Source organism: Parambassis ranga, chromosome 13 (assembly GCF_900634625.1).
Source record: "Parambassis ranga chromosome 13, fParRan2.1, whole genome shotgun sequence".
NCBI lineage: Eukaryota > Metazoa > Chordata > Actinopteri > Ambassidae > Parambassis > Parambassis ranga.
In genome coordinates, this window is record NC_041033.1 from 11436171 (window position 1) to 11463877 (window position 27707).

General features: G+C 43.2%; 4 protein-coding genes across 12 annotated transcripts in view; 3 read left to right on the top strand and 1 right to left on the bottom strand.

The window, feature by feature from the left end:
• The window catches only part of fchsd2 (FCH and double SH3 domains 2), a 45146-nt gene extending 37649 nt beyond the window's left edge, over positions 1-7497 (top strand). For all 3 annotated transcript variants that reach the window (XM_028419600.1, XM_028419601.1, XM_028419602.1), the window contains 7 exons: positions 1136-1270; positions 1361-1444; positions 1548-1725; positions 2556-2776; positions 3732-3924; positions 4010-4104; positions 4698-7497. In XM_028419600.1, the coding sequence (XP_028275401.1) occupies positions 1136-1270; positions 1361-1444; positions 1548-1725; positions 2556-2776; positions 3732-3924; positions 4010-4104; positions 4698-4790 (999 nt within the window). In that variant the 3' untranslated portion in view covers positions 4791-7497. The remainder of the gene's footprint in view (positions 1-1135; positions 1271-1360; positions 1445-1547; positions 1726-2555; positions 2777-3731; positions 3925-4009; positions 4105-4697) is intronic.
• A 1376-nt stretch (positions 7498-8873) lies between these two features.
• LOC114445381 (NACHT and WD repeat domain-containing protein 2) lies at positions 8874-16252 on the top strand. Of its 2 annotated transcripts, none has more exons than XM_028420405.1 (10): positions 8874-9032; positions 9121-9209; positions 9907-10014; positions 10286-10483; positions 10584-10719; positions 10838-10980; positions 11057-11407; positions 11537-11638; positions 11815-12553; positions 12864-16252. In XM_028420405.1, exons 1-10 carry the CDS (start codon positions 8966-8968, stop codon positions 15884-15886), a joined length of 4956 nt encoding a protein of 1651 aa, XP_028276206.1. In that variant the 5' UTR covers positions 8874-8965; the 3' UTR covers positions 15887-16252. The 2 variants fall into 2 exon arrangements, with proteins under 2 accessions (XP_028276206.1, XP_028276208.1); XM_028420407.1 differs by having other exon boundaries at positions 10587-10719.
• Positions 16253-16606: 354 nt separating this feature from the next.
• LOC114444432 (probable E3 ubiquitin-protein ligase HERC6) lies at positions 16607-23210 on the top strand. The gene is made up of 23 exons (XM_028418973.1): positions 16607-16912; positions 17373-17529; positions 17618-17694; positions 17821-18048; positions 18126-18217; positions 18306-18433; positions 18527-18681; positions 18759-18814; positions 18886-18971; positions 19059-19118; positions 19231-19327; positions 19411-19591; positions 19975-20126; positions 20243-20359; positions 20440-20538; positions 20681-20851; positions 21180-21320; positions 21408-21574; positions 21651-21717; positions 21804-21874; positions 21967-22150; positions 22275-22377; positions 22544-23210. The coding sequence occupies exons 1-23, from the start codon at positions 16696-16698 to the stop codon at positions 22792-22794; spliced, it is 3057 nt and encodes a 1018-aa protein (XP_028274774.1). The 5' UTR covers positions 16607-16695; the 3' UTR covers positions 22795-23210.
• Positions 23211-23625: 415 nt separating this feature from the next.
• yif1b (Yip1 interacting factor homolog B (S. cerevisiae)) lies at positions 23626-27317 on the bottom strand. Of its 6 annotated transcripts, none has more exons than XM_028418981.1 (8): positions 27191-27317; positions 25955-26057; positions 25694-25823; positions 25515-25619; positions 25190-25326; positions 24883-25038; positions 24698-24791; positions 23626-24607 (listed from the first exon to the last, which is right to left on the bottom strand). In XM_028418981.1, the coding sequence occupies exons 1-8, from the start codon at positions 27210-27212 to the stop codon at positions 24452-24454; spliced, it is 903 nt and encodes a 300-aa protein (XP_028274782.1). In that variant the 5' UTR covers positions 27213-27317; the 3' UTR covers positions 23626-24451. The 6 variants fall into 6 exon arrangements, with proteins under 6 accessions (XP_028274782.1, XP_028274780.1, XP_028274779.1 ...); XM_028418979.1 differs by having other exon boundaries at positions 25694-25826; XM_028418978.1 differs by having other exon boundaries at positions 27176-27307.
• Between the last annotated feature and the right edge of the window lie 390 nt (positions 27318-27707).

Sequence of the window (27707 nt, forward strand, 5' to 3'; positions counted from 1 at the left end):
TTCAGTCTTCTAATGCAGCCTTCAAAGGATGCAGCATTTCAGCTGAGACAGCTCCTGGTGGTGGATACGTTTACCTGCTGAGTACTGTTGCATTCAGCATAGAGACATTACAGCAGCACTTAAATGTTCCACATAATGTGAAATCCATTTTGTCTGGTTTGTTTAGAAGGCTTCATGCAGGATGAGAGCCATCCATCAAAAATAGTCTGTCTGGACCATTCAGGTTTGCAGCTTAGCTCTGCTTCCTGACCAACCATATTGGAGCTCCTGCGTTGTTTTTGTCAGGGTATCTATGTTGCTCTGTCAGCAGCAGCTCATTTGGATTTAAAGATAGACACACTTTTAACAGCCAGTTTTTAAAAAGGCCTAATTAGCCATCACAGTATGAATTATCAGTGTGATGTTTTGAGTGCAGGTGTAAAATTGCACAGTCTGTGTGTTAAATTAAGTTCTCCTGTTTCTCTAAAGTACACCTAAAGGTTTGCATTTCTCCAGAGAATAGCTTCTTGTGTCTAAGAGATTGGCTTATAAGATCAATTTATACACACACACATCTGTTGTTCTGCACTGGTGTAGAGTTTACTGTGTCAACAGAAATCTGATGACTAAACACAATAACCTAGAAGTACTCTTTGTCTCTCTCACACACACACACACATGCACACACACTGTATTGTTATTGGTCAGGTCAGTCTGTGTGTGATGGATCTTTCTACCAGCTGGATCACATGACGTTCATATAAGCCAGGGAGGTTCACATGGAAACAAAAGAGGGAGGGGCTGGATCATATGAAACATTAGTCCACGTACACCTGTCTCTAAAAGCCACAGCGTGCACACACACTGAGCAGGGCTGACTGCGGAGCTTGGACAATAAGAAAAGGTGTGTGAGACCAGCCCAGAGGAAGGCAAAGTGAACAGGTAAAAGTCAGCCTCTGGTTTAGGAGAGAACAAAAAGACCAGATTGGACTGGAAAATCTTTTATCTTTTTATATAATATGTTAATTTGTTTATTTGGAATTGACTCGCTCTGGAGAGCATTAATGTTTTTTAAATGTGGAGCTGTTCTTCGTCGTCCTTGTGCTTATCAGTGGATTTGACTTTATCTGGCTGTGGCTCTGTTTGTGTATTTAAGGGCACAGTTGACTTGGAGCGTGAGGAAGGTGAAGAGTGTGAAGAGAATATGGAGGTGTTTGACGACAGCAGCTCTAGTCCTTCGGGAACCCTCCGCAACTACCCACTAACCTGCAAAGTCCTGTACTCATACAAGGTACACAGCAACACAGAGTCTCTGCAGGTGTACAGTCGCTCACCTGTATATGTGAATACATAGCACACTTAACACGTGCCTCTCCCACAGGCTTCTCAGCCAGACGAGTTAACTATTGACGAACAGGAGATGTTGGAGGTCATTGAGGATGGAGACATGGAGGACTGGGTGAAGGTACACAAACACAGATATCAGCTCCGTGGATGTGTATAGCGTTTGTATTTGCAACACGTTACAGCAGCTCTGTTGTGTGCTGTCTGTTTGTTTGGGTTCCCAGGCACGAAACAAGACAGGTCAAGTGGGATATGTCCCAGAGAAATACCTGCAGTTCCCAACGTCAAACAGTCTGCTGAGCATGCTCCAGTCCTTGGCCACACTTGACGCTCGATCGCACACCTCGTCCAATTCGACAGAGCCAGAGCTGCACTCCGGCTGCATAAATGGAGACTCAAATAGTAAGGATTCCATAAACACAAAGCCTACTTTTGCCAGCCAGTGAAAATGTGTTTGTCTTTCCCCCTTATATAATTATTATGTACCGCTAGCTGAGGTGTTGTTTTACTCCTCTGCTGCAGTCTAACAATAGAAAACAGGGTGTTGTTGAGTAGAAGAAGTCTGCTGAACCTTGGTGGTTAAATCAAGGTAAAAATGATACATAACAGCAGTAAAGAAATGTGACTCACTGTTTGGAAAACGAACCTGCTCATTCTTCATTCTATTATTACTCGGCTGTTCCAGTACATCACTGGAACAAACAAGTAAAGTGATTAAAAAGTTTAAAATGAACAAAAAGGACAAAACTAAATGTAATGAAGTGGAGCTTTAACATCACTTCTAACTCTAAGTCCACTGGTGTTCAGTGGACTGTAACTAAGCATATTAAAGGAACGTCTGCATGCATTCAGCACTAAAGGCAGAATTTTGTGTCAACACACCCTGAGAAATCTTGACCAGCGCACCTACACCTATTGTGGGTGCTTGAAAGGTCACGAATATTTTCACCTCATCACAATATAAGGAGGAAAAAAAACATCAAAACAGAATTCATTATCTTTTTATATCTTTGCTGTAGTTAATATGTGAGTCATTTTCAGTCATTATCCTGCTTTCCTAAACTGCCTTATTTGTGTTATTTGTCACCTAATAACTGTTTCTGTCTTCCTTTCATCTCGCTCAGTCTAGCTGTGTGCACCATTTTCTTAGTGACAATGCAGGCCAAGCAGAGAGGAGTAAGAGAGTAATTGTTCCCTCTGTGTAACTCTTACTGCCTTCTCTGTCCCTGCAGTGGTGTATGTACGTGCCCTTTATGACTATGAGGGCCAGGCAGATGAGGAGCTCTCCTTTACAGAGGGAGCTGTGATCCGCCTTTTGAGCCGTGACACGCAGACAGATGATGGTTTCTGGGAAGGCGAGCTGAACGGACGGGTGGGCGTGTTTCCCTCCGTGCTAGTTGAAGACCTCAATGAGAATGGAGAGATCAGTGGTGGAGGGGCTGGTGACATACAGGTACAATAACAGCTGCGCACACAGGAGTAGGTCTCACAGATAACACGAGCAATGACAAATATTACACTCGGTTTATACCGAGCAAGCTGTCGCAGACCCGTGTAGCTGAAAATGGAGCCATGCTCTCTCTTACACAGTCATTCAGTGCCTCTCTCTAGGGCAGAGCTGCACATTTGGTCTTATCAGTCTTTCCTCAGGGCAGAAATACCAAGGACTGAGTGTAGTCCACTGTGCCACTTTATACCCTGTGCTCTCCTCCCTTCCTGTCTGTTGTGCAGTTGATCTATCAGCAGGGCAGAGTTCACAAACAGTGGATCTGGACTGTGGTGTTTCTGTGGTACTCTGATTAAAAAAAAAAAAAAAAGAAAAGAAAAGAAAAATGTAATCACAGAGAAAAGGTCTTATCTGTGAAACAGTGCTGCCCATTAGACGCAGCAGCAACAGGAAGGATAAAGCCTCTCCCTTCCTGCAAGTCTACAGACAAAACACAAAACTTTAAATGTTTTTTTTTTAATTTAAGTTGTATGTGGACAATTAATGGAAAAAAGCTCAATTATTCTGGTTAACCCAGAGTCAGAGGTTGCATGGAGTGATAATGCAGTATTAGAATCCACCTCTGTTCCTCTTAAAGTGACTATAAAGGTTTATGCATTGTTCTGGTTTTGCTGTTTTGTATACAAGAGTTAAAAATGAAGACAACTGGACTCAAAGCATGGATCTCTGAAGACTTTCTGCCACTCCACCGAGTGACAACAACATTCGGATATAACATTATCCAAGAGTTCAAACATTAACAACTGCATAACAGTGCACTTCCAGTGTGAACCAGTTAGCCTTATGCAGCATATAGTTACACATTGTTTATGTAGCTAAGAGATAACGTTATGTTTTATGAACTTCAGGTCACTGACTCAAATGATTGATTGATTTTCTCTGCTTCCGTCACTTTCTGTAGATCTCTCCATCTTTGAAGTTGCCATCTTCTCTGCCACCCCTTCCTCTGTACGATCAACCTCCCATCAGCCCTTTCACCAGCCCTGAAACCTCCACCCCACCTCCTCTGCCCCGCTCGCCCTCTGCTGCACTTAACGGGGAGCATAAGCCTCCACTGCCCACCTCTACACACAAAGGATCACTATCCACTCACAGTAAGCAGGGCGCAAACACAACACATGTTGTCAGTAATAAAGTCAGTAGAAAGCTTTTTGTTTAAAAATGTCTCTCGCTCGGTAGATCAAAACTCTGGCCGGAGTCCAGTGTCTCCAGGATTCGCTCAGTCTCAGCCACTACGATTCACCACCGAAGGAGGCCCCAGCAAACTGCGACCTGTTAGTATCACAGTTATTCAGGAAGTGTGTTTAATGTGTTCTTTCGCTGATAAACCCCTTTGGGATAAAGATGACGATGAGAATGAAGCAATGCTAATTAAAGGATCAGTCTGTAGGATTAAGGAGAGCTGTTTCCAGTAGTGGAATATATTAGTCATAATTAGTGTTGTTGTTTGCTTAGAACATGGACATGGACATGGTTTGTTTGTTTTATGTTTTGCTATTACAATTATCTACAAACATATTTGAACAAGATGGTGGAGCTGAGGAGGGTAGAGAAGCAGGTGCTTTTCCACAGAACACACTATGCTGTGTACAGTCTATGACTTCACCACTAGAGGCCACTAAAGCCAACGTATTGGTCCTTTAATCTGATTTACCCCTAAATCCCACATATGCACTCAAAATACTCTGTTATCTATTATTATTAATAATCTATTTTCAATCTGGCTCTAACAGCAGGACTGTGTTCACGTTTACAATACTAAAATCTCAAAGCATAAAATAAATAATATGCTGTATGATAAATTAAGAATAGTCGGCCATCTCTGTATTTAGATTGACATTTAAGATGTTTTCTTTCTCTGCCTCAGGTACGAGCTGCTCCTCCTCCACCAAAGCAGCACCCCCGCCGACAGCAGGAGAAGAGTGACAAGGCAGAGGAGGTTGAGATCACGCTCGTGTGACAGACAGATGAACTTCGGGCAATTACAGACACTCAAAAAAAAAGAAAACAGATGAAAGACAGACGTATACTACGGGTTGGGGAAGATGAACTGCTCTGGAATGAAGTGAGCTTCAATAAAGTGATGTGAAGAACTGAACCACATCCAACCCTCCGGCCACTCTGCTCTCCTACTCATGTAGAGAAGGAGAGAAGAGAGAAGGGGATAAAGGCAGTGTACTCAATTTAATAATCTCCATTCTAGCTTCCTAATGAGGTGCAGCAGTAGCTGCCCCCACACCCTCCTCACCCTCCCCCCTCCTGTCCCTCCATTCTTGCCTCAAAGCCTTCACCTCATTGGGCATAAATCCGGAGCATGGCAAAGTACAGGAAGAATGTTTGGAGACTGGGAGTGTGAGGAAAAGTTAATGACAGACTTGGCAAGTTTTCTTTTTCAACATAAGTCAGACAGTTTGTCTGCAAAGGCAGATCCTTGTGCTACATTTCAATTCTTTCAGTCATCGGAACAAAGAATCATGAAGCATGAAAGAAGTGACACAGTGTAGTAAATAGTTATCAGACAAGTCAAACATGTACCAGAGGTATAATAAGTTAAATAATATTTATTAATATAAATAAGGCTGTATTTTCATTTGACCCTGAGTCAGTATATTAAGTCTTAGAGGCCAACTTAACTGAAAACACGGTTATAAATATCTATGGCTACATTGAAAATACCAACTGTTGTTTCAATAATAATTTCAATATTAATCCTTAATCCTTCTTAATTCCTTCTAAAAATTGATGAGCTCTGATTTCTTTCTGAATTAAAAATTACACACAAGTGTTCATTACATAACGGTGTGTAGGATATAGTCACATCCTTTGGCATTACATTGTTCATGGCTGCTTTTATTGTAACTACAAATCACACACTTGGAAAGTGGGAAGGGATATTCAGTTGGTTGCAGTCTGAAACCTCACCACTAGATGGCATTAAATCTTACACACTGGTCCTTTAAATCAGCTTAACCATGTAAGCTTACAGTCGTCTATAGTGAGGTAAATAGAGAACAGGTTATAGGAAATTAATTATTATAAAATATCAGCTAATGGAGAAAAAGGGAAGCAAAAATATTTGTTTTTATTTAATTTTGTTAACCCATTGGAGGTTTTTTTTTTTTTTTTTTTTTTTTTTTTTTTTTTAAAAAGAGACAATCTATGGTCTTTAGTGATCATTAACTTTTTTTTAAGATCCAAACCGTGTCATCATCTGTGTGAGGTTGTGTGTGAACACAGACACTACAAGGAATAAACATGCTTGTGTGTGTCACCATTGTTTTTATTAATTTAAAGACTTAGTTAATTGAAAATCTTTAACTTATCTGATAACCATTCATTACATATTGTGTTGCTGATTAAGTAGGAAACTTGCCAAGTGCGTCATGTGTTGGAGTGCAGTGGGGGTTGAACTGAATGGACAGATAAACTGGGCGGTGTGTGTGTGTGTGTGTGTGGATGCAGCGTCCCCTCGCCCCAGCCCTTCCCTCACCATATATACCGTAGTCATTATCATCATACGTATTTAAATGTGTATTAGTACAGTACATTACTGTTGTCATAGGAATGTTATGCACAGCGTTTCATATAGACTAACCCAGCTGAATGGAATGCCATGCCTGATATGTAGTGGAAGTTTAATCTTCATTTTATACTGAAGGGCATTGTACATACAGTAGGAAGGAGAGGAGAGCTGACAGGAGAGAAGGAGGAGGAGAGGATGACGGGAAAGGAGGCTGGATCCTCCTCGGCTCTTATCTTCACCTCCTCTCTTCCCGGCCCTCCTTTATGCCTCTCCCTCCTTGGTCTGTTCTATCGATTGGCAGTCAGTGTGAATCGGTGATTTTTCATATACGAAGTAACATTATATTACACACACGTTGCTATATCCTCTCATCCTGTGTGTTTGTGTCACTGATGGGTTCAGGAGAAGGCCGTCAGTGTGTTCGCAGGCACTGAAATCGTTGGTATTCACTATGTGGCGCAAAAGAAACATTTTACCTGAGATGATATAAACGCTGAAAAAAACATTTAGAGAGGCCAGGAGTTTATTTATGAAGCACAGAATGAACTATACAGTGTTAATCCCCGCAGATCATATCTCCTCTCATGCTGATTTTGTTCCAATTGTTCACTTGACATTTGCAGGTATTATTGTTCTCCTATCACATCATGATGTGAGTGTAAACAAAGCAGAGAAAACCTTCAGATGAACAAAGGAACATTTAACTTCTTCACTTTTCATTGTGTCTTAACATTTTTTAAAGAGGTTTGTGCAGCAAAATGGACCGGAATAGCAAACAACATTCAAATGGGGCTGGGTACAAATCTGTAGTTTCTAAGTAAATACCCCCCCTTCTCCTCCTCCTCCTCGTCCTTACATACCCTTCAAGCCTTTACTCATTGCCTAAAGGGCAGCGTAGCACTTTTATTTATTTATACCTTCCCCAGAGAGTAGCAGTATCTCCACATAGCTTCAGCTTGGATGGAGCAGACTTTGGGTTATACAGAGTCTGTCCATGTCATCCTGATTTTATGGAAACTGTTTCAGTGTGACTGAAAAAAAAAACCATCTCCTCTCTTCCAAAGAAATGGAGAGATGATTGTGGTCATTTGGTGTTTTCCCTTAATTTACAAAAACAGAACTAATTACAGTAATTGAGAATGAAGACATGGAGAGGATGTGTGTTTTTTTCTTTTCTTTTTTTTTTTTTGCCTGGCTGTGAGTGTGTGTTTATAAGAGATGAAGAGTTTTGATCAGATTCTGAAGATGTGTCCCAGTTCTTTACTACATTCAGTTGAAGGAGCGTGAATAAATTACTAAATCAAGTGTCAGTATGGGCATTAAATTTTATCGTTTGTAGAGAAACTCAGAATGAAGCATCAATCTTTGATACATTCTCTTTGATACAGACTTAATTTGCAGTATTTCTGTAGGTTTTGTCACACAGACATGTAAAGCTTATTTATTTCTGGCATCCAGTTACAAAATCAGTATGGTAAGTAATTACTCCCTGTATCATATTAGTGTAGTGTATAGCATTGGGGCACAGCTTGATTTGACCAGTCTCCTCTTTCAAAGGTGAATCATGACGGAAACATTCTGTGTAGCATCCGCGCCGAACTAAATGCAGCATGCTGGGATCAGTTCCACTTACAGATATGACCCTCTGCTCCACTGCTGTTTGTTAGCATTGACTTATAATAGTGTGGTCATGGTAACTTGAACGGCAGCCTCTCCTCGATCTCTCTGAGATCTTTATTTATGAAAGTTTTCAAACTTGTTTTGAAGTTTATGGTTTGGAGCAGCGTTCACAGAACATCACACCATAAATGCTCCATCAGTCAGTCTGTCAGATAGAAAATGAACATGATTCTTCTTTTTAACAGTCCCTTTGGTTCACTACAGTGTTTAATTATTTGGTATGAGCCTGTTTTTTTATGTTTTATATATTTCTTTTATTTTTCATGCGTGGATTAAGAAGCAGCACAGCTGCTGCAATGATGTGGTGGAACAACTGGCCTTCTCTGTCGTCACAGACTGTTGCCATGGTGACAATAAAGAGGCGCAAAGTCTTTCTGCATATTATTATTGGCTGTACAAAAAATAAAGTTTGTATTTATTGTGTACAAATGTTAATTAATAAAAAATATGGGAAAAGTTTTCCTTCTGTCACACCAGTGCTTTTAGTGATGATTGCTTGTTTTGTACCTAAATAATAATAATAATTTGGTATTGGATTTCAAAATTCAGACTTAATAATCTCTACTTTTGTTAATACTCTTAACAAAAAAGTGAAAAGATTTTTTTTTTAAGTTCTGTTGTTAAAAATCAAAATTTGGTGAAAAACAGAAGAAAAGTCTGCATCCTGACATTGACAGTGTGTATAATCCTCTTCAGTAGATTTGAGTATCATATACACAATTGTCAAAGGGTGGAAGTGATGTATGTGTTGTGCAGATGTCACTAGAAGTGGGCGTGACCATGATAACTTGCTCTGCAAACACCCGAGGCCAGAATTTCCTGAGTGGAGCAGGAGGGAAATGACACACAGCAGCTGCAAGCTGAATAATGTTGTTTTTTTTCCTAAATTTTGCCTTGTTTTTTGCAAAAACAGTTGATTAGTGAGATTAGTCATGCACTTCGCAGGACAACAATCCGACTGCAGCTGTGTGAAAATCTATCTTTGTTCAAACCCAGAAGGTAAACGTCTCCAAAATGTAGCAGAGTTTACTGAAGTTAAGGAAACAGGTGTCACATTTGTGTGTCGGTGCGTTCTGCTTGTGTTCAGACAGCGTGGTGGAGCGTAAATGTCTGAGAGAGTGTGTCGTCCCCAGACTGAGGGAGCACTGCAGACACACACTGGGACTGGATGTCAGGGTGAGTACACACATCTGTAAATCCTGCTACACAGGAGTTGTCTGTATGTGTTGTACATTTCAATGTGCTTCTTAAGTTTTTGCATTTTTTTATAAACAGACTGAAACTGAGTTTATTTAAATGACGTAAATAGAGTTTTAATGCCTTTAAGAGCGAGGTGATGCATCAGGAGAAAACTGTTTTATTTTAGTCTCCAATACAACACAAACCCGACTAGAAATGTGCACAAAAACACAAACATTAAAAATTCTATAGACTCAGAAGATAAATGTTTCAGCAAAAAATCTATGGGGACACTCATCTATAACATTGTGTTGTTGCTTCCAGGTGTGTCTGTGTGTCTGTGTATGTCTTTGTGTGTGTGTGTGTGTGTCAGTGTCCCCCTGAGGGCATTCCTGTAAAGCTGCAGTCGATTCAATGCTCAACTCTCCTTAATTAATTTTGACAATAAAGAGGACGAACAGCTGTAAGGCGACTGTCTGTGTTGTGTGTGTGTGTGTGTTTGTGTCACCTCCAGGCAGTTCAATCAGCCCATTGTTCTGTGTGTGTGTCTATAGAGCGTCAGGTGTAATGAAACAAATGAAAGAACATAATGTGTTATTAAGCCACCATCAGGCCATTACCTCAATTCTCAGTCATCTTTAGATTGTTGTAACCATACTGTGTGCGTCTATGTGTCTTGTGTGTGCGCGTGCAGTTGATAGACCCCTTTGAGTCCAGTGATCCCAGTCGTTGGCCAGACGAAAACACCAGACGGCAGCTGATAGAGGAATGCAGAGAAAGTTCAGCTGGACCATTTCTACTGGTACGTAAGCCCACCTGAATGATGATGAGTGCAGATTTTGTTCCCTCCACAGGACAATAGTCATACATTTTTAACCTCAAAACAACCACTTAACCTTTGGTTACCTTCACTGTCTGCTGCCACACAGTTCAGCTTTTCACTATCAGGCGGGCGAAGTGAACCCACACGCTGTTCAAAATATCAAAAAAGTTTGTGAGTGTCACCAATGCAGTGTGAACGAATGGAAACTCATCCTGCTGGTTCCCTCTATGTCCACGTGGCGGTGCTGCAGGCTCTAGTAGGGCACCAGTATGGCACAGCTGGGCTGCCTGCCCAGGTGGAGGTGTCGGAGTACCAGATGCTGCTGCAGCAGAGCCAGCAGGCGGGCATCAGCACCCAGGAGCTGGAAGGTGTGTACCGGCGGGACGAGAACACAGTGCCCACCTCCTACTGCCTAAGACCTGCACACAGACACACAAGCCCTCATCAGGTGATCACAGTGATTCTACACAGTTGGTTCTAATTTATGACGATGGATAATAACCCCCCTGAAGTGCTTTGTAAACATTAAGAAATAGCTTTTTGTTTAGAAGGTGGAGGTTCAGGGGGAAGATGACAGCAAGGCTAAAGACGACGAGCTGAGGACTGTGTTTCAGACAGCTGTGAGTCTGTGTGTCCACAGTGGCCTCATGACCCCACAGAGAGCCCACAGCTACTACAGATCAGGTGACATGCTTGTGTCATAATGTTTATGTCATCATCCACCTGCTTCACTGGGTGGAGGGAGGCGCCCCGGTGGCGTCCTATCTGACCCACCACATGTACTTTTGCGGTTTGTTTCCAGTCCTCGATGCAGATCTGCGTTTTGCTGTGGACAGCCATCCTGATGAGGACATCTTTGGACGCTGCTTGGTCTATGTGCACAAGGTTGTCAATGCAAAGGGGGAGAGACAACAGAGGAGTTCGGAGCTGCCGCCACAGCCAGAGGTAGAAGTCATACACCACTTCCACTTACAGTTAAGTCAGAGAAAAGCTCTTCATCTTCCATGTCTTTTATTTCCAGTCTAGGTCATCTGAGGAAGCCTCTCTGAGGACAAAACCCACTGATGGTGAATTACTGTCAGAGCTGTGCGACAGCTTCCTCCCTGATCTCATCTCTTCCCGCCACCTTATAGTCTACACTGTGACCACAGAGTGTGACCGTCGCCATGGTTACACGACGGCCAGGAGGCTGGGCTATGCCGAGTCTCTGTGGCAGCAGGTGTACGCCGACCTTGTGGCTTTGACTGACTGCTCAAAACAAAGACAAGACTGTCATGTCTGCAGTGCTCTATGGAGAGAGCAGGCGGAGCAGCAGCAGCTCTGTGGCGTCCTGTCTGGATTTTATCACATCATTCAGCCAGAGGAGGAAAAGGTCAGGCTGACGCTTGTGTCTGTTTTCATGGTGTAGATTTGGTGACCAATTTAAAATATCCTTTCACTGTGTGTGTGAAGACTTGATACCAAATACTGCAGCAGCAGCTGTTCCTGTCGTTGCTTGCAGGTCAGAGCTTATGTGGAGCAGAGGGACCAACAGTGCCCCCTGGTGGTGACAGGAGGTCCTTGCACAGGGAAAACAGTTCTGCTGGCACATTGCGCTGAGCAGGTAAACATGAAACTGTGCTGATTCATGTGATGATGAATTAAGTCATTCTTTTTTGTATAAAATAATTTGATAAAAGGTATTTACACACATACACACAAATCAGTGTAAACAAACTGTCAACTGTAGAGTTACCTGTGCTTTGATACAAATCTTTAGGTTTGTTTGTTGCTCCACAGATGAAGTCTTGGCTGCCAGACACTGATCCTGTGGTGATCAGTTATTTTTGCAGCCTGTCCATCAATACTTCAGCAAAGAGGCTCCTGTCCAGTTTGTGTGGTCAAATATCTGGCAGATATCTCAGTGATTCTGAGAGTGGTCCCAGTTCTGACCTGGACGACCCCAACGGTCACATCTGTGGCCTGACATCAGCGCCAGATTCTCATGATGAATCTGCCAACAAAGAGCCTCGTTGTAGTGCTACCAAACCACCTCCAGATCTCAGAGGGCTCATAAAACCTGACCTGTGTCTGTCTGAACTGAAAGATCGTCTCTCTTCCCTCTTCAGTCTCCTGCCTTCTACCAAACAGCCTCTCGTTCTGATGCTCAATGGCTTGGATCAACTGGAAGACAATGTTGGTCCTCAAGTCATCCAGAGTCTCCCCTCCCCCCTCCCTCCCAACATCAAAATCATTCTCACAGTTTCCTCCAACCGAACGCTTCTCCTGCAAGCCATCAAGCTACATTACCCACAATGCAGCGAGAAGGGCAGCGAGGAGGATACGCCAGGATATGTGTGTGTCCAGCTGGGGTCAGGGGACAGGAAAGAGTGTGTGAAGATGTTAGCCACTCTGCTGAGAAGCTCAGGGAGAAGGGTGACGTCAGGACAACAAGCACTCGTGAACCAGGCGCTGGCTTCCTGCTGTCTGCCTCTCTACGCTCGACTCCTGCATGCACGCGCTTCGCTCTGGCGCTCTGGTATTAATATTTACAACAACAAATGGCAGCCTCACATTATAGTCCACGGCCACTGCTGTCTGCCAACCAGCAGCTAAACACATTCACATCTTTAAAGTGACCACATATGATTTTTGCATCTTAAATATGGTCAGCTGAAGTTGAAGACTAATTGTATGCTAACAAACTACAGACACATGACCACGAATCTTAAATTGATAATAACAAATGTTACAGTCTTCCTACAATCTTGGGTATATCAGTAGTATTATAACACAAAAATACAGGATGTCGTCTTATCTTTATGACATTTCCCTTCTTCTCTCATCAGATTCAGATGTCACAGAGTCATCTCTCCATGACGGCGTCCATTCATCCGTCTCTGCACTCCTGGATGATCTCGAGCACAAACACAGCTCTGCCTTTGTGTCTTGTGCCCTCTCTTACCTCACCCTCTCCAGAGCTGGGCTGTCTGAGGCTGAGCTCGCTGACCTGCTGTCCACTAGGGATGAGTTAGTTTCTCAGGATAAGATGAAGGTCCCACAAGTCGACGTGGAGACACTTGTGTTGGGTTTAAGTAGCTGTCTTATGAAAAGCACAGTTGCAGATTCACAGGTTTTGTTGTGGGTGAGCAGGCATTTCAAGCTGGTCGTGGCTAAAAGGTATTTAGGCAGTCCTGACGTGAGGAGGAAGATTCATTCGGAGATGGCAGACTATTTTAGTGGAAACCAGCTGTGCAGCCAGCCCTTTGTCTTCACCTCTGATGTCAGTCGGGTGAACTTGAGAAAAGTCGTAGAGTTGCCGTATCACTTGCAACAAAGTGGGAGGTGGGAAGAGCTGGAGCGTGGGCTGTTGATGTCTTTAGAGTTTCACCAGGCAATGGTTCGGGCTGGTCTCCTAGGAGATCTGGTAGCCATGTTGGAGGCCGATGATGAAGGATCTCAGCTGAAGTTTTTAAAAGAAAGATTTCTCATGGCGAGCACGATGAAGCGCTCTGCCTGCTTCCTGCAGCGCTCGCCCCTCCAGCTGCCCACAGTGATGGAGACGAGCCTTCACCTTTACCAGGAGGTGTTTCCTGCTCTCAAGGGTTACATCAGAGACATCAGACAGGAGAGGAAGAGGAGAGGGGGAGGATTAGGAGTAGCGCTTTGTCCGAGTCCTTCGTCTGTTACCCCCATTCAGTATTTAAAGCCTGATGTCACAACTGAGGATGTTTGTGTAGCAGAAGCAGCTGGTACAGAGTGTGGTGTTGTAGCAGAGGTCATGGATGACGGCTCTGCTTGGGTTTGGAATGGCTCTGCATGTGACGTCGTCAAACTGTCACTGAGCTGTGAAGAGGAGGAGATGAAGTTTGCAGGAGTAAAGAGTAGCGACCGTTTGCTTCTACTTTCTACGCAGTGTAGCAAGCTCTTTCTGTGGGATGTGACTGGACCTGACATGTTTCTTGAGGTCAAAGACACATTGAAAACAAAAAGCCAAACACCAAACAAAGTCGAGGGGTTTGTTGCTTGTCAGAAAAAGTTGTATGTGTGGTGGAAAGAAGAGAGTTTTGTGAGTGTATTTGACATCTCCACAGAGACCATGACTCATTTCCAGTGTCAGAGCCCTGTGACCTGTGTGGTCGCTAATGGCTTTTTTATGTACTGTGGACAGGAGGAAGGCACAGTGTCCATATTTGACATCCAAACCAAAAGTCTGCTTTACACCTGCTCAAACACGACCCGCAGCACGGTCACATCGATAATCCTCTGCAAAGACAGGGAGGAGATGGCTTGCATTGACAGCAATGGGAATGTAGCCCTGTGGGATGTGGCGGCCAAAACACATCCACCCAGACGTGTCAAAGAGGCCTACAATGAGGGCAAATCAGATCAGACACTCAGCACTGATTACTGCAGAGAAATCAACACTCTTCTGGTGTGTCAAGCAAACCAGGTTACACTGTGGGACACGTATAACTGGGAGCTGTGGGACCAGTTATTGGCTCCACAAGGAAGAGCCTTCACTCAGGCTGTGCTCTCCCAGGATGGCCACCTTCTTCTGGCTTCGTTAGACACCTGCATCCACATCCTGGTGTGGAGGGTCAGCACTGGAGAGTGTGTTCTCTCTTTAGAGATGAACAGTCAGTCCCATATGCTCCTCAAAACGGTCTCAGATGTCATCTGTGTGGCTCATGATGGCTGCCTAACAGTGTGGGACAATGAGATGATCGACGTTGCAGGATCGGCTTTAAAAATGCGCCACGGAGTGGAAGAAGTGTTGATTGAAGAATCAGGGAAGTGGTTCTACTGCACAGACGGGTCAGAGATGGTGTGGAGGTGGAGTTTAGACACAGGGCTTCCAAGTGCAAACCTTCTGCATGACGGCCCTGTGGAGAAACTGCGTCTTTCTCCAAACAGTGTCCACCTTGTGTCGCTTTCAGCAGGAGAAATTTACGTTTGGGAGACAGAGTCGGCTGCAAACATCCAGCGTATTTGCGGCAGCAGAGCCACAGACATCCTGATCACTCCTAACAGTAACTGTGGTGTGAGCATCTCTGACCGAGGGCTCTCCCGTGTTTGGAAGATGACACAGGGAAGTATTGTGTGCAGCATACACGTGTGTCTGTCTGACGCTCAGGTGTCCCCTGAGAACACCTTCCTGATTGGCCGTTACTGTGGAGACCTGCTAGCTGCCAGTCTGTGGTCGGGCTCGATTAGCAAGCGTTTCTCCTGCGTGGAAAGTTCGCAGTGTGTGATCGCTTTCCGCACTCTGCCTGAGCAGCCAGAGTTTGTGGTGGTGATGGTCGCCTCAGGAGCAGTGTACACCTGGAAGGTGGCAGAGGAGACAGTGTGCAGACACTTCCATCTGCCGCACACGTTTCACTGTCAGCCACACGACTTCCAAATGTCCTCTAATGGAAGCTGGACAGTGCTGTCCACTGATAATGACACTGTCCACCTCTTAGACTTGTCTCAGGTCAGGCTGTGCTCATTCAGAGTCGATGGTCCTGTCCTTAAAGCCTGCTTAGACAAAGCTGGATGCTACATCGCTTGTATATCCTGCCCGGGCAGCGGCTGTGACTGTGACCCGCACGCGAGGCCCGTCCTCACAGTCACGCGACTCTCAGATGGGGAAAGAGTGGGAAGTATCCGCCTGTCAAAGAATCCTCTGGCTCTGGCTGTGTGGGAGCGGCACCATGTGTTCGTGGGTTTTCAGGACGGGTCTGTAGGTGTGTACTCTGTATCAGATATCATGATTGGAGAGGCGGAGTTAATCAGATGCAGAGAAAATGTAAAGCTGAAGGAGTGCCCGTTTGACAGAGCACCATCCACCTGGCTTCCACTCAAAGTACCCAATGTCATATGGCCTTGAAATTTTCACCTGCTGGTAGCTAAAGATTGGACTTTTACAAGAAGTCACAATTAATTTTTTTACCACAATAACATTGTTTTACCAATACCAAAATTTATGATGTACATTTACATGATCCATATGTACATAATTTACAGAAATGTTGCACCTTTCAAATGAAAACAAAAAAAATGTCTACAGCTTTGTTCATAACTGCAACATTCACAGTGATAAAGTTTGTTTCAGTTTCATTTCTGTGAAAACCAAAGCAAGCCTGGCTGACAGAGGTTTTTTATGTTGTTGTTTATCTTATCTCACTTAATAAATGCCTTGTATAATAAACACCTTATCTCTATTTCTGTATTAAATAAAATAATGCCACTTTGGACCCACATCATGTTTTAATTACTTTGAAACAGCACAATTAATATTTGTCTTAGATTATGAAGAATCACAAACTTGTATCCACTTATTGTTGGTTTGAATAACTCATTGCTCTCGTGATGCCTTCACAATTTCATGTTATGTGTGTAAATTTGACTACTTTATCTTTTTTAAGGCCAAACAAGCACAGGCTGTTCCACAGTCAGTGAAATAAAGGGTCAGTTCAGTGAATAATGCAGCTCTATGTGATCTGTTTATTTTAAGAACATAACTGTACAGACACCCTCCTGTCACTTCGTTTTTGTCTCACCACTCCTGACCAGAGGGTGTGGTTTTAAGCGCTTTTCACCGGCTGACCGCCCAATCTCCGACAGCGTCTGAACGCACCATCAGCTGAAGTTGTCCCAGCGGCTGAGATCTGTTTAGTTTTCACTGCAGGTGGAGACATGAAGCTCTTCTGTTGGGGAGACAGCTCCAGTGGACAGTTCGGACCCCAGGCGACCCTCAGCCCGGCGTCCTGGACTGTCCCCGGTGTCATAACCGACATCTGCTGCGGGGAGCAGCACTCTTTATTCCTCACTGCGGATGGAGGCGTTTTATCATGCGGACACAACTCTCAGGGACAACTTGGACGAAAGAAGGATAAAGATGGAAACACGCCAGGTGAGTTAGGACGGTTATAGTTTTAAAATGGTCATTTTTCGTGTGCAATAAAATTATTTAACTTTCTTTAGAGTGTTATGATTTTATTGTATTAACTAAACGCAATTAGTCATCATTACCACTTACGACACGCAGGTTAATTTACTGAGCTGAGTTTCAGTTTCGTTTCATCCTTCTTGGTCCCCTCAACGAAACTGTACTAAGAGCGGCGCTGCGTTCAGGCACAGACGGGAAATTTGGAAATTTAGGAAAGTGTCACATTCACGGTTGGGATTTAAACTTAGTCTGATGAACTGCAGAGTGTGGGTGGACACACACACATTGACAGTTCCAGGTTGTTATGTATATTTATTTTAACATGTAAATAACACAATATGAACCGAGTCTCTTGTTTTATGTTTTCGTTTTCTTTATACTTCTGACTGAAATGTGTAATTCTCTGTCTGTCGTTCTGTGTGAGGTCGTGTGGAGGCTCTGGGTGACGTGGTGGCGTTCGCCTGCGGTCAGGACCATTCTCTGGCTGTGTGTGCATCTGGACAGGTGTTTTCCTGGGGGGCTGGACAGGATGGACAACTAGGACTGTCACCTAATCAGCTGTGCAACAGTCTCAGACCGAGGCAAGACCTCCGTCTGTCACAGGACAGTGCTTTAATGTGGTTTAATGGTCTTTTTTAAATAAACATTTTTCCTCTCATTATCATGCAGTCGTGTTCCCATACCCATGCCCATACCTATAATCCAAGTTGCATGTGGAAACACTCACTCCCTGGCACTGACGAAAGGTGAGACACAAAGGCAAAAATGGACTCTTTCTATGTTGGGCCACCAACTTGCCAATCATCCTTCTTCTTATTATAAATACCTAGTTGTATTATCTCTCTTTTTATTTTTTATTTTTTGGTTTCCAGGAGGAGACGTCCTGTCATGGGGGTTAAACAGTCATGGTCAGCTGGGCCTGGGGAAGGATGTGGCACTGCAGCACACACCTGTCCTGGTGTGCGCTCTGACTGGTGTACCAGTGACCCAGATTTCAGCCGGAGGGACCCACACTCTGTTCCTGACGCTGTCAGGTCAGGTGTACTGCTGCGGGGCCAATAAATCTGGACAGCTGGGCCTCAACAGGGTGGATGAGAAAGGTACAGTCATGTTTAGGAAGCTGCAGCTCACTGGTCCAGTGTTAGAACCTTACGCCTCTTCTTATTACTTTTAACAGGCAGGTTCAACATCTGCATGGTGCCTGCACTCAGACCTCTCAGCGTCACCTTCATGAGCTGTGGAGAGTCACACTCGGCTGTGTTAACACAGGTCCGAACTGTTTGTCTGCTTTGTATGTTGATGTTCAGAATGTAATGATAAATAATTCTGTTATTAATTGTTATTGTGTGATTATCAGGAGGGGAAAGTTTTCACATTTGGAGAAGGAAGCCATGGTCAGCTCGGTCATAACTCCACTGATAAGGAAGTGAGACCCAGACGGGTTGATGGGCTGGATGGGCCGGCCTCCCAGATAGCATGTGGCAGGTAAAATCCCAGTGTAAGACAGGCACTTGGAGAAGATTCACACTGTTTATATGCTATTGGTTTTCTCATTAAATACCTTTTTTTGTGTCTCAGGCATCACACTCTGGTTCTGTGCACCTCTGGCCAGCTGTGGGCTTTTGGCAATGGGGTCAAAGGTCAAATGGGAACTGGACAGCCACATGGCAGCTTGGGTCCCACACTTGTTCAGCTTCCATGGACCACTGACAGTGCAGCAGCCATACCCAGTGGTATGTATGCACTTTCTGGCATTGAGCAGTGAAGCACTTTATTATGAACCCTTGTTTAATTCTGTTTGTTTAAGCAGACCTGAAAATATCAGCTGGGTGGAATACAAACTTCACTTACTCCTCACCAGCCAAGGTAATGCAAACTCATTAAAAACATTAACAGAAACCTTCTCATACTGACTTCTGACTCCTTCTTTTTTTAAGGACTTGAGACAGATAACTGGACGCCTTCATAGGACAAATCTGCAGAAATGGCTGACAACAAACTATGGTAACGTGGAGGCAAGAAGGTAAGCTGTGTTCTTAATCTTGTATGCATTCATATTGAATGTATATTCCATGACTGCAGTGTTTATGAGTCTTTCTTTGTGCAACAGAGAAATCACATCAATGTTTTTTACGGGTTCCAGTCTTGTTGCAAGTTTCACCAAAGCCAGGTAAGTCCACATTCTGTTGGCTCTCTTCAGCCACAACGGTAAGACTACTCATACAGTGTGGACCATCAGAGGATGTTGTGTTGACCTGAATGGTGTTTTCTCTTGGTCTTAGTGGGCCTCCATTGGAAGCCGGAGCCCTGACTGTGGACCATGATGCTGCTTTTCAAGCTTTTGACCAGCTCTTTGCAGTGCCATGGATCAAGCAATCAGTTAAGAACATTTTTAAAAGAAACCTGAACTGGATCTTTAACAGTTGGCACATCATGATCTCACAGTGCTTCTTTCCATGCAGGTCAGCCTGAAGATTCTGATTGACCTGCTTATTGCTTCCACAACCACCCTAAAGTCTCCAGAGATTTTCCTGGTTTTGCTGTCGTGTCCTCTGTTGCAGGACGACTCTAACATCATGTATGGAGTTTTGCCTTTGGCAATCGCAGTGTCAGAGCTCAGTGAGAAGACTCGGACAACGCTAAGTAAACACATTTGATTTTTTTTCACAGTTTTCAGAGAAATGTGTATTATCACTCTTTACAATTGTCCTTTTTTAATTTTCAGAATCACTTTTGAATGTGAATGTGTTGAACAGCTTGCGATGGAGATGGAGTAGTTACAGCAGCTCTGACAAAAAATATCAAGACAGCATCCAAAACTCAGTGAACAGAGGAAATATGCTAAATACTAAAGAAAGTGCCTGATTGTGTGTGTGTGTGTGTGTAATTACTCTCACTGCCAGAAGGGGGAAACAAATGATCCACAATATAGCTCCAAATTCTTTATAGTCTATAGTTTGCACAGAGTACACACTCAGAGCTCTTAAGTGAAAATTATGTCCTCTCATGTCTACTTTGTTTTGCAGGAAGCATGTGGTCTGCTCTGTCTCCCTCTGTGCTGACCAGGCACATCATGGTTTTCAAAAACGCGCTTGGCTTCATGCTGAAAAATGGTCTCTTAGTAACACACAACCCAGGTGTCAAATACCTGCTGGAAGTCCTCAAGCTACTCTACAAAGTCAGCCATTACCTTCTTTTTTTAAATTCAATATATTTTTCTTTATAAGAACTGTTTAATGAATCTTTATGGTGTGTAAAATCCTAACAAATGACATAATAAAAATTTCTCTGCAGGCAAACAAAGCTGGAAGGTCCTACAAAGTCCCACTGAGCACCTTCTATGTAGAGGAAATCCCTCACGCTGTGAATGCCTTCCAGGACGTTGCTCTTTGGGTAGAGGCTAAAATAGAGGTGAAAACACACAGTGTAATGCAAACAGCCTGTTTGTCTTGAAGAGACTCACATTTCTTTGTATTGCTTTTTGTTTGAAGGGTGATGAGAACATGCCTGTGAGCTTCTGCCGCTATCCATTCCTCTTCACTCTGGTTTGCAAGGTGGCAATATTTAACATTGTTGCAGCCATGACCAAGGTAAAGTATATTATGTGCATATATGATAAATGATTTACTGCTTTGATGATGCTGCACAATGTGATGTGTGTCTTAAATGCAGTATTTATTTCGAAGATTTTTTTGGGCAGATTCTTTGTAATGGATAGTTATTTAATTACAGAATGTGCATGTGGATCCAGACCTGGCTTTTCTGTGGCCTAAGGAGATGATGATAGAGCCAGCAGGGTCACCCCCGGTCTTCCAGCTGATTCTGAGAAGGTCGCACTTGATTGAAGACACGTTCAGACAGCTGGGAGCAGCCGACCACAGCGCCTTCAAAAGGAAGCTTCTGGTAAACTCTTGTCACCTTTCAGACTGGCACACGATCCGACCTAATCCACCGATGGACACCATGACCCTCAATCCAACCTGCAACCTGTCTCGACTCGCAAACTGCCCTGAGACCCAACCCAATGTTCAACCAAAATCCCTGACCAGCAGCCTGACATGCAACCTGACCTGTAACCTGTAACCCAACCCATGTCCCCACCAAATTTGACCTGAGCTGCAACCTAAACTGCCCTTGAACCAACCAACCTCATGTGGAAATTGATGTGGAAAATATAACCTACAATACACAACATGTGTCAGTAAAGTATGACCATTGTTTCCAATCACAGGTGCAGTTTACAGATGACAGGAAGGTGATGAACGTCAACATAAGAGACTTTTTCCTTCACATCTTTGATGAGCTCTTAGCTCCAGAATCTGAAATGTTCATGTACAACGAGAGCAACACTCTGCTCTGGTTTCCTCCCAAGGTAAGTTTCATTTTTCTTGTGGTAACCCACCGTGTTATTGAAGGTCTATAAATTATTATAACTGGTTTTCATTCACCTAACAAACAGCCAAAACTGGAGGAGAAGACCTACTTCCTGTTCGGTATTCTGTGTGGTCTGGCTCTCTACCACCACAACACTGTCCAGCTGCCCTTCCCACGGGCCGTCTTCAAGAAGCTGCTCAGTGTCAAACCCTCACTGGATGACATGAAGGAGTTTGATCCTGTGCTGGCAGAGTAAGGCTAATTTCAGCATGGCTCCCTGTGACAGCTGGCATGTACTTACTCCAAGCTATGTTTTCTGTGTCATGAGGTCTTGGAGGTGCATCTTGGAGGACTACACCCCTGATCAGGTCCAACATCTGGTGGCTACTTTCAATGTAAGTTTACCAAATCATTTGGATCATTGTTATTATTAATTAATACACTATTCCAGTCATTATATAGCTATATCTTTCATTTACAGTTGTCCTGGGGTGAGGAAAATGTTGAACTAGATCCAAGAGAACCAGGAAAACCTGTGACAGGGTCAAACAGGTCAGTTAAAAACACAAGAAGAGCCCCTGTACTGTGCTCTGGGTGCTTCGCCTGGATCCTCTAATATAATTTTAAATGATCTTTCTTCATAGGAAAGAATTTGTTGCTGCCTGTGTGGACCATGTCTTCAACAAATCTGTGGCGGGAGTGTTCGAGCAGTTCAGACGAGGCTTTTTCAAAGTGTGTGACATCGACGTGGTGGAGTTCTTCCAGCCGGAGGAGTTGCAGTCAGTGATGGTGGGCCAAGTGGACTACAACTGGGAGGTGTTCAAGCAGGTGTGCTAAAAATGACTACAATCTCGGGGGGTTTCCTTTTTTGACTCATGAAGCATGTTAGCTTGTGATTTTTATTTTATATCATTTACAGACAATTCCATGTTCATGTTTATTTTTGAAACAGAACACAGTTTATGAAGGAGAATACCATGCTGAGCATCCAAACATCCTCACCTTTTGGGAGGTGTTTGAGAGACTGACAGCAGAGGAAAAGAGAAAATTCCTTTGTAAGTATTATTCTCCTCCAGGTTTACTACGCAGTGGAACAATAGTGAGTCAGTGCTGTCTGACTGGACACAACACATGTGCATGTTACAGCTTTTTCATTTGTTACAAACATTTGTCCAAGAACACCAGAATGACCCTTTCACCGTTGTTATGTGGTGCCTGCAGTGTTTCTCACAGGCTGTGAACGTGTACCCTTCCTGGGAATGCAGAGCATCCAGATGAAAGTCGCCGTCTTACCTGCATCCACTGAACTCCATTTGCCAGAATCACTCACCTGCCACTCTCTGTTATTACTGCCCATCTACCAGAGGTACCCGGTGGAGAGGACCATGCAGAACAGGCTTCTTCAGGCTATTAATCACAACAGAGGCTTCAGTAAGAAATTACACGCAGACCGAAGGAATGAAGGCTCTTAAAAAAGCAGTCCAGCTTAGCTTTTTTGACACCAGTTTGCCATTTTTTTCTCTTTTAAATACAGATGCAAAAGTTAAAACATTCTTAGTCATTTAGTGGACCATTATACAGTAAACTGAGAAACTTGTGTAGTTTATATTAATATATCACAACAGCATTTTTAATTGTCTGAAATTTGCACACTTCTGTGACTTCTGCCTGATGTTTGTCACAATATTTTGTTTCTAAGCACCGTAATTTAGTTATATAAGGGTTCCATATGTTAGAATATGTTAATGTTATGAATGCTTCAATAGATTTGTATTATCACAATGTCAACACATCATAGCACGGCTACTATTATGGCTTATTTTAGAAGAGGTATTTTTCTGCCATTTGTGCCATAATAACCTACTAAATATATATATATGGAAACACATTTTACCTTGCAATATTTAAGAGTGCGGTCTTTACTACAATGTCACATTCACATCTGTGAAAAGAAATCACACCTCAGTAGCTCCATCAGTCACACTTTATTATCAGACATTTCAGATAGGCTGTACAGCTCTGGCCTGGGATCAAATCGTTGTTAATCTTTAAGTGTTATGCTATGCTATGTACATACTGTCGAATTTTGTCCTTGTCTCCCGTTTGTTCCGTTCAAATGAAGCAGCTCCTCCATCAGCTGTGAATTTATATTTAAACAATTAAAACTACACTTTAGATGTAAACAAAAAAAAACCTGAAGAGGTGGTATTTCTGAAAGTATTAGCATAATGAATGCAAATCTACCTTGGTATTGTCAGCTACCTAAAAAAAAAAATATTTTAAAGCACAAGTAACAAACCATCTCCTTTTTCCCATCTTTATTACATCTGACTTTCAATATGAAAAGCAGTAAATAACTTACTTTAAAATGTTATCAGAATGAAATTGACACTTCACTTTCTTGTCATGACTGATCTTTCTTTTCAAGGGTTGTCAGGCAGCAAAGCTCAAACATCTAACAAAGCACAAAGCAAACATGTAAAACAGTGGTCCTACACCACTCCACAGACAGGTTAACCCGAGCTTCCAGAGCCAATAGTGACTGTGAGTACTTTTCTCCACAGTGCCATGTTTCTTAACCAGGAAAAAAATTGTCTTTCCAGTCTAACATTTAAGCTGAGCCAGCTGATGATGTGTAAACTTCAGATTTTACATTTTTCTTTACGAAAGGACGGTTTGTGTGAGGTTAGTGTGCTTTTCTTTCTATCGGCTCAGAAACATCCACTATGAAATATCGGACCAGACTAACATATGCAATTAATACTTCTGCTGTACACAAACATACTTAAATATCCCTAAAAAACATATTTAACAAGTAATTACACAGCTTAGAAAAACTTAAAGCCACTTGCTCTTGCTACAAACATTTGAAAACATAAAAAAGACAAAAAGGCAAATACAAACGACATGGCTGTGCTGAGAGAGAGAGAGAGAGGAAAGGCAGTAGTGCCTCATTTCTCTTAATCGTCTTGTAGCATGTGTTGTTCTGCTCCATGCAAACATGGAGAGAGTCCTTCTTGGTGTGACTGCTTCATCAAGTCTTTGATATGTGCGTGTGAAGTGTGTTTTAGGGGGTGAGATGGCATTCAGACAGCCAGAAAGTTCATCCTCTACATGTGTGTGTGTGTTTTATCTAATGAGGTGGTAGGTGAGCCAGTACATGAAGATAGGCTGTGCTGCTGCTATAGACATGGTTAGATACATCCTCAGCTGGTTTCTGGCTCCTCTCACCAGCCGCCCCTCCGCCGCCGCCTCGGATAACAGCTTCAGACGCAGAGTGCGGATCTAAAGAGAGACCAACAAAGATGTTCTTCACAAAATGCAAAAAAAACAGACAAGAAGGATAAATCAAAACACAAACCGTGTTTCACTCACCATGAAGACAAAGATGGCTGCACAGCACCAGAGGAGAGAGAGATAGTATGCTAGTCTCCCAAACAAAAGACCTGAGACCACACCTACAATCATCCTGAAGGAACAAAACGACACACAAGTCATCAGTTAGGGAGATTTTTCACAGAACAAAAGTTACACAAATGGAAACAAGAGCATGTGCATACCCAACATATTTGTAGCCGGAAAATGCTAGCAGGTCTATAGTGGTGAGGTCTGTGTTCACCGTGACGAGGTACAGGGACAGCAGCACCGCAAGGACTTCCATGATCAACCACACAAATGCAGAGCTGGCCTGAACTCCCAGCAGTTCTGGAGAAAACCTGAAGGGGCCAAAAAGTGTCAGAGGTTTCTGTTATGTCTCGGACATAACATGGACCACATCAAGCGCAGGGTGGCCCATGAGGGAAGTTCTAAAGAAGGAAATAGGATAAAATAGAAAGACACACAAAAAGGTGTTTCAACATTAAATACCTGTTTTGTGTGCCAAGGGCCAGTCCAGCCACCAGGACATATGTGATGAAGCCCATGGCTGGAATGTAAAGATCTGGTGCATTCACATCAAAGCGCGGAGCCACAGGAGTGTCCTGCTGGTAGCTCACCTCCCAGTTCTACAACACACATCATCATACACACAGCAGGTGTTATGATTCTAGTTTCCGCTAAACTGTCAGACTGAGAAGTATTGATTACTTTTTTTTCTTGCAGAATTAAAAGAAGGTCTGTATCTGAACGCACAGCACCTCTGTGTCAGACCTAACAGAAGGATTTACATTTTTAGAGGTGGCTGGAGGCTTACCTGATGCATGTATGGGAACACTAGAAGGCCCAGCTTCTTCCCCACATAGACAGTGTCCACAGCAAAGTAATATTTCAGCTTAGAAATTGGGATGAACCTGTCCAGCTAAAACAAGAACACACATCCATTATTACAGGCTTTGAGAAAACGTTGTTTGAGGCATTCCTGTTCAGTCTTACATTCTTGTCCACCATTTCCTTCCCCTGCGATGCCAGTGAGCTGCCGTATGCCATGGCCAGGTTAGACATGGGGTCTGACAGGAGGGACTGGCCTGGAAATCCTGCAGCTTGAGGGCCTGCCTGATGGTTCCTACTGACACAAAACAAGACAGTTAATCAAAAGCTGTGTCTGAAATTGTGGTTTGCATCAAGCTGGTTTTATAAAAATGTTATTTATGTCAATATTCAGCCTGACTCCACCCTGACTGGCAGGTCTCCTACCTATAGCCAGCCTGTGATCCAGGCCCGGCTCCACTTGTATCCTCAAACAGCTGGCTGCCATCTGCAGCATCTGTGGAGCTGTTCCTCAGACGCATATTGGGCTCTGTATTAAAAGACAGAGAGAGACAGAGAGGAGGAAACGTGTCAAACAGTGGCAGGTTTACACCTCTGGAACTAAGTCAGCAGGGTTAATAAAGCAAGCAAATAAATGAGAAGTCAGCTTGCAATCCATCCAACGGATATTCTAAACATTCTGTATCAGTTACTCATTAACACTGGCTGTCACATCAGAATGTCTGTCGGCATATTACAAAGTGTGTGGGTGATCCTGTGCAGCTAGACTGGAGGGCATCTGGAGCAGACAGTTCATTTCACACCTTTAACAAGGAATTTAAAAGTGATGCTGAGTAATAAGCACCGCACCTATGACAAGACTACATTACACCATCCTCAGACACTGTTGGGATGGACCTTGTGATGTCCCTGATATTCCTAATGAATAGGACCCACACAGAAACACAACTCTTAAAAGTAAGGATATTATAGTTCTTACAAAGATACATACAGAGTTATTGAATAATGCCTGTTTATATTCAGCTGATGCACACATGTGCGCTCAGAGATAATAACATGAATTGACCCTGACCCCTTTTCTAACCTTTAAACCTTTCTTAATTACGACAAGTGATGATTCATTGTCTACTTTTCTAGTAATTTTAAATCCGGCTAATCCGGTCTGAAGCTTGTAAACAGTAGCTTTTTTAAGGCTACTTTAACTCGCACGCAAACCACCGAAGTGTATCTCAAAATAAAGCCACCGTCTATCTTTACTTTCCCACAAGGTCTACCACATAAACTTAGATCCAGAGTGCACACAGATGAAATGTGAAAGAGGGGCTGTCGTTAGCCTGTCTAGCCTCTTCAACGTTAGGTAAATTGGCTAGTTAGCACTGTTAGCACTTAGCTTGTGTTTAATAATAGTTTAAAGTGAAGCTTTCTCGCTAATGCAGTCTTCTGTGCTTTCGCTGTGGGAAAGTCAGGAACCATTTTTGTGTGCGTTTTTGCGAGTTGTTAGCCGTTAGCCACAACCGGCGAGAGAACTGGGAGCTAACGTCGCCTTTCAGTTCCGTTTACGTTGAAGAAATCTATCGATAAATATGCGCAGTGCAGCCGCCAACTTTAGAGCCTGATCTGATTGATAAAATCACGTACGTAACTTACGCTGTCTGAACCCACTTTGAGTAGCAGTATAATCCATTTGGAGCAATTTGATGGTAGCAGCAGTTGTCAGATTAACTCCTCCACTCACTACTTCACAAGCTGCACCGGGAAGTTGCAGTCATTCATGAAATTACACGGAAGTAAATGTTGGCTGATTCTTCTTCTGTGGTATTCAGCTTTGACGAAGACAACCCTGCGTCAAAGCTGAATACCGCCACCTATTGTATCGAAACCGCCAAGACCACCCTGACGATCAAACCGGGGAAGTTAAAATGATTTTTTTTTTCAATAATCAATTAAAAATTGTGTAATATGATAACTGTTATTGACTCACAGATTTACGTTTTTATGCAAGATATTCAGTACAGCTAAAAACAGACGATTCACTAAATGTCTGTTTTATTCTGGTGTTCATAAATTAGGATTTTCTCATCAAGTTTAATGTAAATTAGATTAACACGTTTTTAAATTTTCATAACCATGAGCGATAGATACAGTAATTGGCATTTCTTAGTCTTGCCCTTAAGGCCAC